Source organism: Sorghum bicolor, chromosome 6, assembly GCF_000003195.3.
Source record: "Sorghum bicolor cultivar BTx623 chromosome 6, Sorghum_bicolor_NCBIv3, whole genome shotgun sequence".
Classification (NCBI taxonomy): Eukaryota; Viridiplantae; Streptophyta; class Magnoliopsida; order Poales; family Poaceae; genus Sorghum; species Sorghum bicolor.
In genome coordinates this window covers 55827055-55840250 of record NC_012875.2, presented here as the reverse complement: position 1 = coordinate 55840250, position 13196 = coordinate 55827055, and the positions used below count along the sequence as shown (strand labels likewise).

Below are 13196 nucleotides of genomic sequence, written 5' to 3'. Positions count from 1 at the left end.
GAGGCTGCGCGCATGGAGAAAACATACCAGATCGATCGAGCCAGCATCTGGCCTCATGGGGAGGCCGTTGACGTGCTCCGGCTGAAAATCACCGGCAATTGCAGCCCTGACTCGGGCCGCGACTTCGTCATCCGCCGGAGCCTCGTTGGACATCCGGCATGCCTCGAGGTCCCGAGATGAGACGCCAGGGCCTATCTCATCCATCCTCAACGGCCGAGACATCAAAGGGAGAACTCTCCGGTGATGGACGGCCGAGGGGACGAGGGCGGCGGTCAAGCCCTCCGAGCGCAGTCTCTTCATGGTGTCAAGGAGGGGGTCGAGCCGAGATTGATGAGCTTGGACGACGCCGTATGTCCAGTCCGCCGGACGCTCCATGATCAGACGGCCCGAGTAGGAAGGCAGGAGGTTGTCATCGTTCCACAGGTAAAACCACTGGGAGTCCCAGCCGGCGTGGTTGGTCGATAACCCTATCGGGATGTACTCCCGCGGCCTGTCCGTCTTCCCCGTCTTCTGCACAAGGTTGAGGCATCCCGCCCGCACGGGCTTCCTTACGCCCGTGGTTCCGGTGGGGGCATGGAAAAGCTCGCCCCTGTAGAGGTGGAGCCACAGCTCCCAGTGCGGCATCATCCCCAAGTAGCCCTCACACACAGCGGCGAAGACCGCCGCGACGGTGATGGCGTTCGGGGAGAAGTGCTGGAGCTCCACCCCATAGTGGAAGCAGAGGGCCCGCATGAAGCGGCTAGGGGGTGCGCTCAGGCCGTGGCGGTGGAACTTGGCGAACGACACCACGTAGCCCTCGGGCGGCTGGGGCTCCCTGTGATTCGCCGGCGGCGCGATCCACTCTGGCGACGATAACGAGGTACGGCGGCGCAGCAGTCCCTCTTTTTCGAGCTCTAACAACCGGCGCTCCGTCATCGACGACGGGCGCCAGTCGTCAGCGGCGACGAGTCTTACAGGCATCACAACCGGAGGGACGGTGGACCCGCTACTGCTCGAGGGGTCATGTGCGCGTGAGATGGCGAGAGAGCTAGGGCGGCAAGAAGGCTAAGGCGAGAGCGAAGATGGGAGGCGGAAGAAAGAACGGCGGTGGTGCCGCGGCGTATTTATAAGCCAAGATCCGCCAACGGACAGATCCGAGAAATAAGGTAACGTCCCCCATAAATGCGCTACCTAACAGTCTTTCCCCCTTCACAGGCTGGGCGCTCCGAATTCCACGCCGATATAGTGTCGCAACGTCACTTACCTCAAAAGGTGCGCCCAACGGGCAGAAAGACAAACCGGCACGACAGCTTCCTTACTTCGTAAGCCAAGGTATGCGCCCACGATAGTCTCGAGAGGTCGATGGCTGGCCCGTCGAAAGGGTTCGACAGCCGATCTCGAGCATCAAGAGTCAGGGATCCCCAGCGAGCGGTCGAAAATCGAGGCCCACCTCGAGGACTCGCTGGCGATGTCCAAGGTAGGGTCGAGATAGTCGAGAGGAATCCCCCCGAAGGGAGGCATCGAGCCGCTGGACTCTATCGAATGAGACCGGTATCCCCGACCACGCCGACCCTGCTTTATGAGGACGCCTCCGGGCTACAGCTGACCCCCTCGAAAGGGGCACAGGTTCTCACTTGGACTACCCGCTAGGAACTCAATCTGGGGTGGAAGACGCTCGCTCTATCGAGAGTACGTCGAAACCTCACGCAAGGCAAAGCCAAACAGAACCTTCCACCATGGGTGTTGACAGCGTTTCTGCAAATTTGGCAAAATAACCCTCGAAGGAGTTAAATACTCCCTCGAGGGCTCGGGGGCTACCCCTACAGGGTCGCTCGCGCGCCCCCGCGGAAGCTCGACCATAAAAGCGAAAGTCTCCACTCGAGCGTCAGCGCTCGAATGAAGACTCGGGGGCTACTGTCGAGGGTATCAACAAGGGGTACCCTCACCAATGCGTATAACGAGACCATCCGTACATAAAACTAGCTCCTCGATTCGACGCTCCGTCCGCACACACGCGCGGCCATCGACGGCCGCAGCCTCGAAGACGGAAATAGCGTCGAGCGAATCGATCAGGGGTCGAGCGACAACAGCCGTCGAATACGGAAGCGGGCTCGAGCGAACCGAGAGGCGTCGAGCGCAAGGACACTGTCCGCCGCCTGACGCGCGCACGCGGGCCGGGGCATTAAATGCGCCGGATGCTTCCCCACCTAACACACAGGTCACGGGAGGCGTGATAGGGAACAGGCTTCTGTCCCATCGTTCTTTTTGCAGCCTTCCCACCGAACGACCCAGGGCGTGTCAGGACGCGAGAAACAAAGATGAAACGTCTAATCGGGACCCCCTCGAGACCTCCAAGGTCAGCGCTCCAGATATCAGCACATTACACGGCGTCCGACCCTCGACCGAACAGGGACCCTTCCTAGGGACGAGTTGGGCGTCGACTGACAACACCACAACTACCCCGCCGGATCTGCCGCCACACCGTACAAGCGTGCGACCTCAGAACCAGCGCGAGGCGGCGTGCAGGGCAGAACGCAGGAGCACGTGTAATCATCACCGGGCTATCAAGATGGGACGGCTCGAGGCCATGCCGTACGGAAGCCTCGAGTAGGTCAGCGCTCCATGCGGCTATCGACCCCTACTCTAACATCTAAGCATGTACCCTAGGTCTCTCCTTGGAGCTATAAAAGGAGAGACTCAGGAATAGATCAGGGGGGACGACAAGAACAAAACCACGCTCATACGCAGTAGCACACACACACACTCCATACCACGCTTGTATTCACCCCTGTACAAGCACTTAGGTGCAAGATAATACAAACTCTCTCCCCCCGCTGGACGTAGGGCCTTCTCTTGTCCGAACTAGGATAAATCTCTGTGTCTTCTTGCATCACCATCTGGAAAAAGGAGCACGCATACAAATTTACTCGTTGGTGTGACCCCCCGTGGGGAAAACACCGACAGTACTCCTCACTTAACTTTCTAATTTATTAAAATTTGATCCTATTTTACATGACTAAAAGGTAGAACCTACGTTTCCTTATAGAAAATATAGTAAACATTGAGTTACTTTCATTAGTTAAGTAGAAGAGAGAATAAATGAAAAAGAAAACAGCAAAACACATATTTTTATTTAAGTAAACATTATTCTTTTTTGTTCTCTAAATGCATTATATTTGGAAACATCTCTTGAACGTCAAAATACACTCTATTTTAAGATGAGGGAAAATGTAAAAAAGTCAAAACTTATAATTATAGCAAGTTAAACCATAGCCTTATTTAACAAGTTGCCTTATTGTGTTTGTTTTGAATTACTCGTATTTTATATAACAACATCATGGACCTAAAAAGGACTTCTGTTGCGAGTCCATGCTGGTATGACGCTAGAGCACGATAATAACCAACGGGCAGTGACAACCAATTTATTTTAGAAATTTTGGTAACATTTCAACGAAATTGTTATTTCACAGGTTAAATAAATATGGACTAGGCGAACTAAGTCTAGCTCAGTTGATTAGGTTATTTGTGATAGAACCTTTCCATTCAAGTTTAAGTTCTCGACTTAGCACGACATTTTGCTTTTAGGATAGACGACGATAAGATACATCGGCACCGTTTTTTTAGGTGTTTATAGAAATAAGATTTACATACTTATAATCATAGAGATCGTATGAGTAGAGTTTGCATACATGTATTCATAGAGATAAGTGTACATACATGTTGAGTATCTACGTCCGTACTCATATAATTTAAAAAACAAATATAGATTAGTCGTTAACTTAGACCCATAGGATACATCATCCTCTTGGAGAGTTTGGTATATCTTGATTTGTTGTTTACTTAAATTTAAGCTTTCGCATTGGATTTGTCTTGTGTCACATTTAATATTTCTCATATTACCATACGCTATTGATAGAATTGACTCTACGTAAGGCTGGGCAAAAAACTCGAAACTCGTAAGCTCACTCAGCTTGTGGGTGGCTCGGCTCAGCTCAACTCAACTCGAGTCGTTATTATAACAAGCCGAGCTAAGATTTTAGCTCGTAAGCTATAACGAACTAACTTGCGAGCCAAACGAACTATAGTTTTAGCGAAAAGTCATCATAAATTGTATTAATTTTGTATTACTTCATGTCTTACGCTTTATAAATAGTTAATATATTAGCTCATATAAATAATTTATTTGACTTAAGATTATTAGATATATTATTTTTGTAATATTACTATTTTTAAGCTCTAGGTAAGTACAAATATTATATTTTATATATTTTTTATCTAGCTCATGAATTTAACAAGTCAGCTCGAGCTCGTAACGAGCCAAGCTAAGTTAGCTTTCTGGCTCGTTAAGATAGCGAGCCGAGCCAAGCCGAGCTAGCTTGTTATTCTAACGAGCCAGAACGAGCTGGCTCGTTATCCAACCTTAACTCTCTACATTATAAATCTTTTATTGGCTTAGTTAAGGTAGAGTGCACTATAAAAACCTATGATGCACTCCATGGTAATTAGTTTATGCGCAACATATCTGAGACAGACTCGAATTTGGTTTTGATGTCCATGTGGGTCCTTTTTCACCTCCATATCTCTCCCAAGCAGTAATATTATTAGATAACAATTATTATCATACTCATAGTCGTAAAAAAGATGACTTAGGAACATACAACTTGGAGATTTAATTATTATAATCAAACTCTAGGAATCAACCATTCATCATCAAATTTCTGTTGTATCGTTTGGCTGAATAAGCTATGACAGAAAGTACTGTTGGTTGATTTGTTGTGAGAAAAAACACTACTAAATGGCTGACAGATTCGACTGATAAACTCAAACGAACAAGACACATCGTCGAAGCTAGAGTTAGTCAAGCACTCCACAGCCAACTAGGCGACAAACATGAGTGGTAGAACAACAACGAGGGACTTTCTCATGCGGGAAAACCAACAATAAGTATTTGTAGAAAGTGTGCAACGTCCCCTCAAAAAAAAAACAGAAAGAAAGTGGCCACGATGAACTGATGTGGAGATTTACTGAGTGTTTATGTTTATATTTAAAAAGTTCAGATTTTTTTGAGGGCTATTTTTTACAAAGAAATGAATTAGGAAAAGAAACTATTGAAAATCCTCTTAGAGTAACTTCAACGGGTTGATTATTCTTGCTGTAGAGGATATTTTAGAATCTGTATACTAAAAGGTTGGCTCTAATAGATGTGCTATAAGTTATGAGCTATGAACATAATTATTGTACGCTATGTGCTTTAAAGAAGTTATAAGCTATTTGGTTGCAACAACTATAAAATCTATCATATATCTTTATCTCCCTTGAAACAATTATATATTTTTTTTCTATTTCCACCCACTTAGAAAAGCAGAAAGTTTAAAGCCAAAAATAGGGCCCAAGGTGCTATAAAAATATGCTACCTAAAAACAACTTTTGATTCTACCATTTAGTTGGTGTTATACTTTATAGCAACAGAAGTAGTTTTACTCTTTTTTTTAGCAAAAGCACTTTTTAGAAGCTGAACCAAACATAAAGACCTCGTTCGGTAGGGCTCTTCTCTAGTTCTGACTCTAGCTCATGTGGAGGAGACCTTCCAAATGGTTTAGTAAGAGGAGTCGTTTGGAGTCATTTTTTTTTTAAAAAAGAGTTGAAGCCTCTTTAGATGAGCCATAATTTGTGGCTTGACTCTTTCAAAATGTCTCGAGCTCCTCTGGAGGAGTTTTGAGGAGGAGCCCTGGCTGCCAAACAAGTTTAAGTCCTTCTTAGTTTTGTTTTAAGTTATTTTTTTCAACTTTGATCAAAGTTATGGAAAAATGTACAAGTATTTACAACATCAAACTAGATTAATTGGTTACACCATAAACATAATTTGATAATGCATCTATTGACATTTTAAATGTCAATACACTCTTTTAGTCCATTTGTTAAGACACTTTTTTGGTGATAAACTTAGTCTAAGTTATTTGACTTGTAGGCCAAGACTAAAATGAAAGTAGTTTTAGGCCAAAGCTAAAATAAAGTACTTTCTCCGTCCCCTTTTAATTATCGTCTCACAAATGAACAATCAAATATATAAACTAAACTATCAATATTTACAGTTTATAATAAATATTATTAAATTAATCATTAATCATTGCATGTATTTTTATAATATACTTATTGGAAGATACAAATGTTATTAATATTTTCTATAAATCTAGTCGTGTTTGAGAAAACGTTTGGCACAAAAATCTAGCGATATACTCTCTTTGTCGCTAAATAACAGTTATTTTTTGTTTTCATACCGTAAATTTGACTAAATTTTTAAAAAATACGTACAATGTTTATATCTCTAAATAAATTTACTTTAAAAATAGATTTAACGATCTATCTTATGAAGTTATGATGTTAATGTTATTATTGATATGAAAACAACAGTTATTTAGGAACATAAGAGTACTTATTAAGAAGCGACACAGGATTATATAATTTGGAATACATTAAAAAAATGGAAATTACATTGACATATAAACCCTCATATTATCGTCTCTATATTTGCATACAGCACCTTCGTTCCTTATTGTTTTCATCAGTTGTCGTCGACTCGTCCAAGCAGGACCCCCGCGATACCCAAACCCTCGCACCTTCTCGGCGGCGGCTGCGGCTGCGGCGTACGGGACGGCAGAGGTGGCCATGGCAGCCGTGGCCACGGTGAGCTCCGCCAGTGGGCTCCTTGCTATGCTGCAGGAGCCGGCGCCGGAGCTGAAGCTGCACGCGCTCGCCAGCCTCAACTCCGTCGTCCACCTCTTCTGGCCCGAGATCTCCACCAGCGTTCCCACCATGTGAGTCCGGCCTCCTCCCCTCCTCGCTTCCGCTGAGAGTCCCAGTAGCCGCCGCTGTAGCTGCAGTGTTTGCGCGATTTGTTCAGGCGCCCACCTTGGTTTGGCTGAATTTCTCAAGTGTTTCGATCTGCTTCTCTTACTGATGATGATGACTCTGGAGGAGACCTTGCCCTAGATACAGTTTATTTTGCGTAATTCGTTCAGAATCAGGCGTTTGTGCGAGGTGACCGTAGGTCATGGGTTGGTTCTGATATGTTAGATGCGGATTCCAGAGACCCAATTAGCGTCCGTGTGCAAGAGTGTCTCAGTGCGCTAACTGCTAACCATACTTTCGTACAGTGATTGCAGCTGAACTGGTCATGGTCTTGTACTTCTTTTGCCCTTATTATATTTGGATTTAGCGTGTGTTTTGGTGGAGAGGCTAAGCTATTCGAGGCAACTATATAAGGAAAGGATATCAGTAGGAGTGAACTGAGTGTAGGTAATTCAGATTTTTTTTTTTTGAAATTTCATGGGTGGACAGGTTTACATTTTATAATTGCTGTTGTGTTTTGATATGCTAAGGGAAATATTGTGTGAAACTGTGAAGTGAGGATGGGAAGGCTTGGTCTTCACATATCAAAGGAAAATGAATACATGCATCATCTTCCTTCAACAATTTTATTTAATTTATTAGGGGCTTCCCTGTTCTGCTCAGTTATATATAATTCGGTTGCAGTGTGATAAGCTTGTTGTTTTTGGTCGTTATGTATCTCGTTAGTAGTTGCTTTCTTATATATATATATTATGAACATCTTGTTTCTGGAATGCCTGTTCCACATGGAGCACCCTTCTTTGTTTGAATTATTAACCTCAATTTTGTTTTTAATTGCTATACAGCTAGTTAGATTTCATTACATGCCTATGTTTGTTTCATGGTAGATGTCTGATTTTTTGATACAAATGTAGCTTTAGTTTTAATTCTCATTTAGTTTATGAAGCTACTCGGCCCCTTATTTTTTGCGGTGAAGATGATCGGATCATCGTTTGAAGTTCATGACTAGAGAAGCACAAAAAGTGTGCCTTTGTATTTCCCATTTGGCCATTTCCAATAATTTTAATCACTCATTAGTTTCCAACTGTTATCCATTCCCTGCAGCGAGAGCTTGTATGAAGATGAGGAGTTTGAGCAGAGGCAACTTGCAGCACTTGTTGTTTCTAAGGTATCATGCCTCAATAGCTTTTTTTATTCCTATGAAAAGATCATTCTTCTGTATTGTTAAATGTCAATACTGATGTTTGTTGTATATCATGTAGGTATTTTACTACCTGGGCGAGTTAAATGATTCACTGTCATACGCACTTGGTGCTGGACCTCTATTTCATGTTTCCGATGATTCTGACTATGCCCATGCTCTTTTAGGTGATAAGGGTCATAAGTTTTGAGCTATTATGAATGATAGTTTTTTATCATGATCTTTTGGTCATCATGTTGAATTGCTGGTTATTCTTTTTCAGCCAAAGCATTAGATGAATATGCTAGTATCAAGACCAGAGCCTCTAAAGCTACAGAGGAGGAAGAGAACATTGATCCTCGATTAGAGGCCATAGTGGAGAGGATGCTTGAGAAGTATGATAAGATTATATTGTTTGGTGCCATCAATTTGTCGGATGGGTTATGAATCTAATATAAATTCTTTGACTCAGGTGTATTCTTGATGGGAAATATCAACAGGCCATGGGTATGGCTGTTGAATGCAGAAGGCTGGATAAGTTGGAGGAAGCAATTGTTCGGTGTGATAATATTCAAGGGGCTCTATTGTATTGCATCAATCTTTCTCATCAGTATGTCAATCACCGTGAATATCGTTTTGAGGTATTTATTCCTTTTGCTTTGTTGGAGACAAATGCATGGTTCTTTTTAGATTTTTGTGTCTGTTTCTGGCATATAGTAGATACTGGTAAAATGAAATTAACTGACTTATCAAATATCTTACACTTTTTGCAGGTTCTCCGTTGTCTTGTCAAAATATACCAAACTTTGCCTAACCCAGACTATCTGAGCATTTGCCAGTGTCTTATGTTTTTGGGTGAGCCCGAAACTGTTGCAAGCATATTGGACAAGCTGCTTTCTGGAAGCAAGGTTCATTTTTGTTCTTTCTTCTGCTGCATTATTAATGGCATTTGCAGTTGCTTATATGAGATGTTATGCTCGGTCTCCAGGATGATGCTCTACTTGCGTATCAAATTGCCTTCGATCTTGTTGAGAATGAAAACCAGGCTTTCCTTTTGAATGTGAGGAATCGTTTGGCCTCACCGACTCCTGAGCCATCTAACCCTGAGAGTGAGCCAACTGTACAAGATGATCAAACTGCCAGTACTGTGGGTACAGGCACAGAAGCAGCTGGGGATGTTCAGATGAGAGATGATACAACTACACCAAACGGAAATGCCCACACTGTGGATCCGAATGAGGTAGCACATGCTGACAGGCTTGCAAAAATTAAAGGGATACTGTCAGGGGAGACTTCTATTCAGCTGACATTGCAATTTCTATATAGCCACAACAGGTAAAGCAATTATTTCTTGCTAAATGGTGGCAACTGGCCTTGAGCATATGCCTTTTCCTCCTGATACTGATGTGGTGTGGTTGGTTGTTTCAACAGATCTGATCTTTTAATTCTGAAGACAATAAAGCAGGCTGTGGAAATGAGGAATAGCGTTTGCCACAGTGCAACAATATGTGCCAATGCAATCATGCATGCGGGGACTACTGTAGATACCTTTCTAAGAGAGAACCTGGTATATGTTTTTTCTACTTGCTGCCTCTGCATTAATTTTAGCTGTTGCACTGTTTCATGTTGCCATTGTGTTCCAGGAGTGGTTAAGCAGGGCAACTAATTGGGCGAAATTCAGTGCGACTGCTGGACTAGGTGTCATTCATAGAGGCCACCTTCAACAAGGCCGGGCTTTGATGGCCCCCTACCTACCTCAAAGTGGTGCAGTTGGTGGTGGCAGTCCATATTCAGAAGGTGGTGCCCTCTATGCGCTAGGTCTGATTCATGCCAATCATGGTGAAGGGATCAAACAATTCCTCCGTGAAAGTCTTCGCAACACCAGTGCAGAGGTGATTATTTTTATTTGTCCTTAATTTTTGTTATTCATTTCATGCATATTGTGCTAACTCCAACCCCCAATGTCATACAGGTCATCCAGCATGGTGCATGTTTGGGACTTGGGCTCGCAGCTTTGGGCACAGCAGATGAGGAAATATATGAGGACATAAAGAATGTCCTTTACACTGACAGTGCTGTTGCTGGTGAGGCAGCTGGTATTGGCATGGGCTTGCTCATGGTTGGGACCGCCAGTGAGAAGGCTAGTGAGATGCTTGCTTATGCACATGATACACAGCATGAAAAGATTATAAGGTTGGTGCTGTTTGATTTCTGTACAGTGCTTATGCACTTGATCTCAAGAACAATCCTCTGACAATTCTCTCTTTCTCCAGGGGTTTGTCACTGGGAATTGCATTGACAGTATATGGCAGGGAAGAGGAAGCAGACACCTTGATTGAACAAATGACTAGAGATCAAGATCCCATATTACGTTATGGTGGTATGTATGCATTGGCTCTAGCCTACAGGGGAACTGCAAACAACAAAGCCATCCACCAGCTGTTGCATTTTGCTGTATCAGACGTCAGTGATGATGTTCGGAGGACTGCAGTTATGGCTCTTGGATTTGTTCTGTACAATGAGCCTGAGCAGGTTTGTGTAATACTGGAATCTGTCGTCAGATTAAATTATCTTATTTGAACAATCAGCCTTTTGCTGAAATCTGTTTCATTGGTTATCATACATGAATTTGACCCACAAGCATCAATCCCATTTTTTTAACCCGCACATTTCATGCTGTATTTTTGCAGACTCCAAGAATCGTATCCCTGCTCTCTGAATCATACAACCCACATGTTCGCTATGGTGCAGCCTTAGCTGTTGGGATATCATGTGCAGGGTCTGGATTGAGTGATGCAATTTCCTTGTTGGAGCCTCTTACATCAGATGTTGTTGACTTTGTGCGTCAGGGAGCTCTCATTGCCATGGCAATGGTAATGATCCAAACAAATGAATCCTTTGATTCTCGTGTTGGGGCATTTAGGCGTCAGTTGGAGAAGATCATTCTTGACAAACATGAGGACACCATGAGCAAGATGGGTGCCATACTAGCTTCTGGTATCCTCGATGCTGGTGGTAGGAATGTTACAATCAAGCTCCTCTCAAGAAACAAGCATGACAAACTCACTGCTGTGGTTGGTCTTGCTGTTTTCAGTCAGTTCTGGTACTGGTATCCCCTCTTGTATTTCATCAGCCTGGCCTTCTCGCCAACAGCCTTCATTGGGCTCAACTCTGATTTGAAAGTGCCAAAGTTTGAGTTCCTATCACATGCTAAACCGTCTCTCTTTGAGTATCCCAAACCGACAACTCAGCAGACTACTACTTCAACAGTGAAGCTGCCAACAGCCATTTTGTCAACTTACGCGAAGGCAAAATCTAGAGCAAAGAAGGACGCAGAAAGCAAAGCTAACCAGGAGAAGGCCACAGAAGAGGCTTCGGGTTCTACCTCAAGCAAGGCGGCTAAAGCTCAGGAGAAGGATGCTGATGCAATGCAGGTAACAACTATGTCTTTGTCTTCATTGTGTTAACATCCATGAGCAAGGGCCTAGGATTTTTTCATGGGCCATGCCACAACAATATTTCCATATGTAATTCGGTAAAACACATTTAGCGTCAAACACATTTAGGAAATTGATAAACAATCAAAGTATTTGCCCCACGGTACACAAATACTAAATAACACAATATGAATCAAATTTACTTTTATTTCATATCTCAATCCCTCTTCATAATTCAACAAAGTACATAATGCATCAACAATCTACCCATCAATCAATTTAACTAATTCGCAGCTAAATCTATATCTCTTATAAAGATAAACCCCGCTAGCCTAATTCTCTCGCACCTCCTTGAGCCACGTCATCATCCACTTCTCCTGCCGCCGCATGCAAGTGCCCACTCATAAATGATTTCAGTAGTGGATGCAGTTACGTACACATGACCATACACACATACTAGCATTATTCTCTCACATGACTTCCTCTTTTCCTCCTCGAAAACTGACTACTAATAATCAAGCTATATATAGATGACTCGATAGACTACAGTGAGGACATTTATATTTCTCCTTCATACCCGCGGCAACGCGTGGGGAATTCTCCTAGTATATGTACATCTAGTCACCTAGGGGCTATGGTCTGCATACCTTGGGAAGTCTTCACTGATGATGGCAGCCCAAAAATTCAATGAACTTACTCAGAAAAAAAAAGTATTTTTGAAAAGCCACTGCTGTGCCAGTGAAGACCACTGTGATAAGCTCATAAACAGTGTGTATTTTTTTTATTGGACATTTGGTTATAATTTACTGCCATGATCAAATGAATTTGCTATTTTACCTAAACTGGCTTGGAGCTATTTGAAGTTAGACCGTAAACTTAACTGACTGATCTTTTTTGTTTCAAGGTTGACAATGCCACCGAGAAGAAAGCTCCTGAACCAGAAGCAACCTATCAGCTCCTGACAAACCCAGCTCGCGTAATCCCTGCCCAGGAGAAGTTCATCAAGTTCCTTGAAAACAGCCGATATGTCCCTGTGAAACCAGCGCCTTCTGGATTCATCCTCCTCCGAGACCTGCAGCCCACTGAGGCTGAGGACCTTGCACTGACCGATGCTCCCACAACAGTTGCAGGAAGCACCGGCAACACTGCCCCTGCTGCAGGTCAACAGGGGTCCGGATCATCAGCTATGGCTGTCGACGATGAGCCACAGCCGCCACAACCCTTTGAGTACACCTCATAAGCGTAGATGCCTGGGACTTTTGTTCCTTTTTTCCCCCTTTGAGTATGTAGTGTGCGGAAATTTGTTGTTGGTTGGAAGACCTTTTGTAGAACATGAGCAGGGAATTTTACTTGAATTGGCGCTATAGGGTCAACGTTGGAAATCTGGGATATCACCTGGGTCAACCCCTGCGCTCCTGCTTGCTCTTTTTTTTTTCCCTGTGATGTAATATGCTCAAGTATTTTCCCTGGAACACAATTTTGCCACGGTTTCATTATCTGTTGCAATGCTGGTATTGCAAAAATGTCGACGCTGGACACCTGTGAGCATGATACTTGTCTTTTCTCTGCTGTGCGTTCTATCTGAATCTGATCTACCTACGTAATCTGGAGCTTGAATGCAAAGTCTGGAGTATACATGAACAGAACACGGCGGCAGGGTTCACCCTTGCAAATGTGAAGGTAGCATTCTTGTTTACGTCAGCAACGTCACGCCAATGTAAGGTGGACCGGAAGATGAACCAGAGGCGCAT

The 13196-nt window shown here is 43.8% G+C and overlaps 1 protein-coding gene across 1 annotated transcript; it reads left to right on the top strand.

Annotated features, from left to right (window-relative positions):
- LOC8063939 (26S proteasome non-ATPase regulatory subunit 1 homolog A) lies at window positions 6535–12998 on the top strand. The gene is made up of 13 exons (XM_021463337.1): window positions 6535–6794; window positions 7933–7996; window positions 8091–8196; window positions 8292–8403; window positions 8481–8649; window positions 8782–8916; window positions 8997–9343; window positions 9440–9575; window positions 9652–9900; window positions 9981–10201; window positions 10282–10540; window positions 10699–11442; window positions 12350–12998. Exons 1-13 carry the CDS (start codon window positions 6646–6648, stop codon window positions 12683–12685), a joined length of 3027 nt encoding a protein of 1008 aa, XP_021319012.1. The 5' UTR covers window positions 6535–6645; the 3' UTR covers window positions 12686–12998.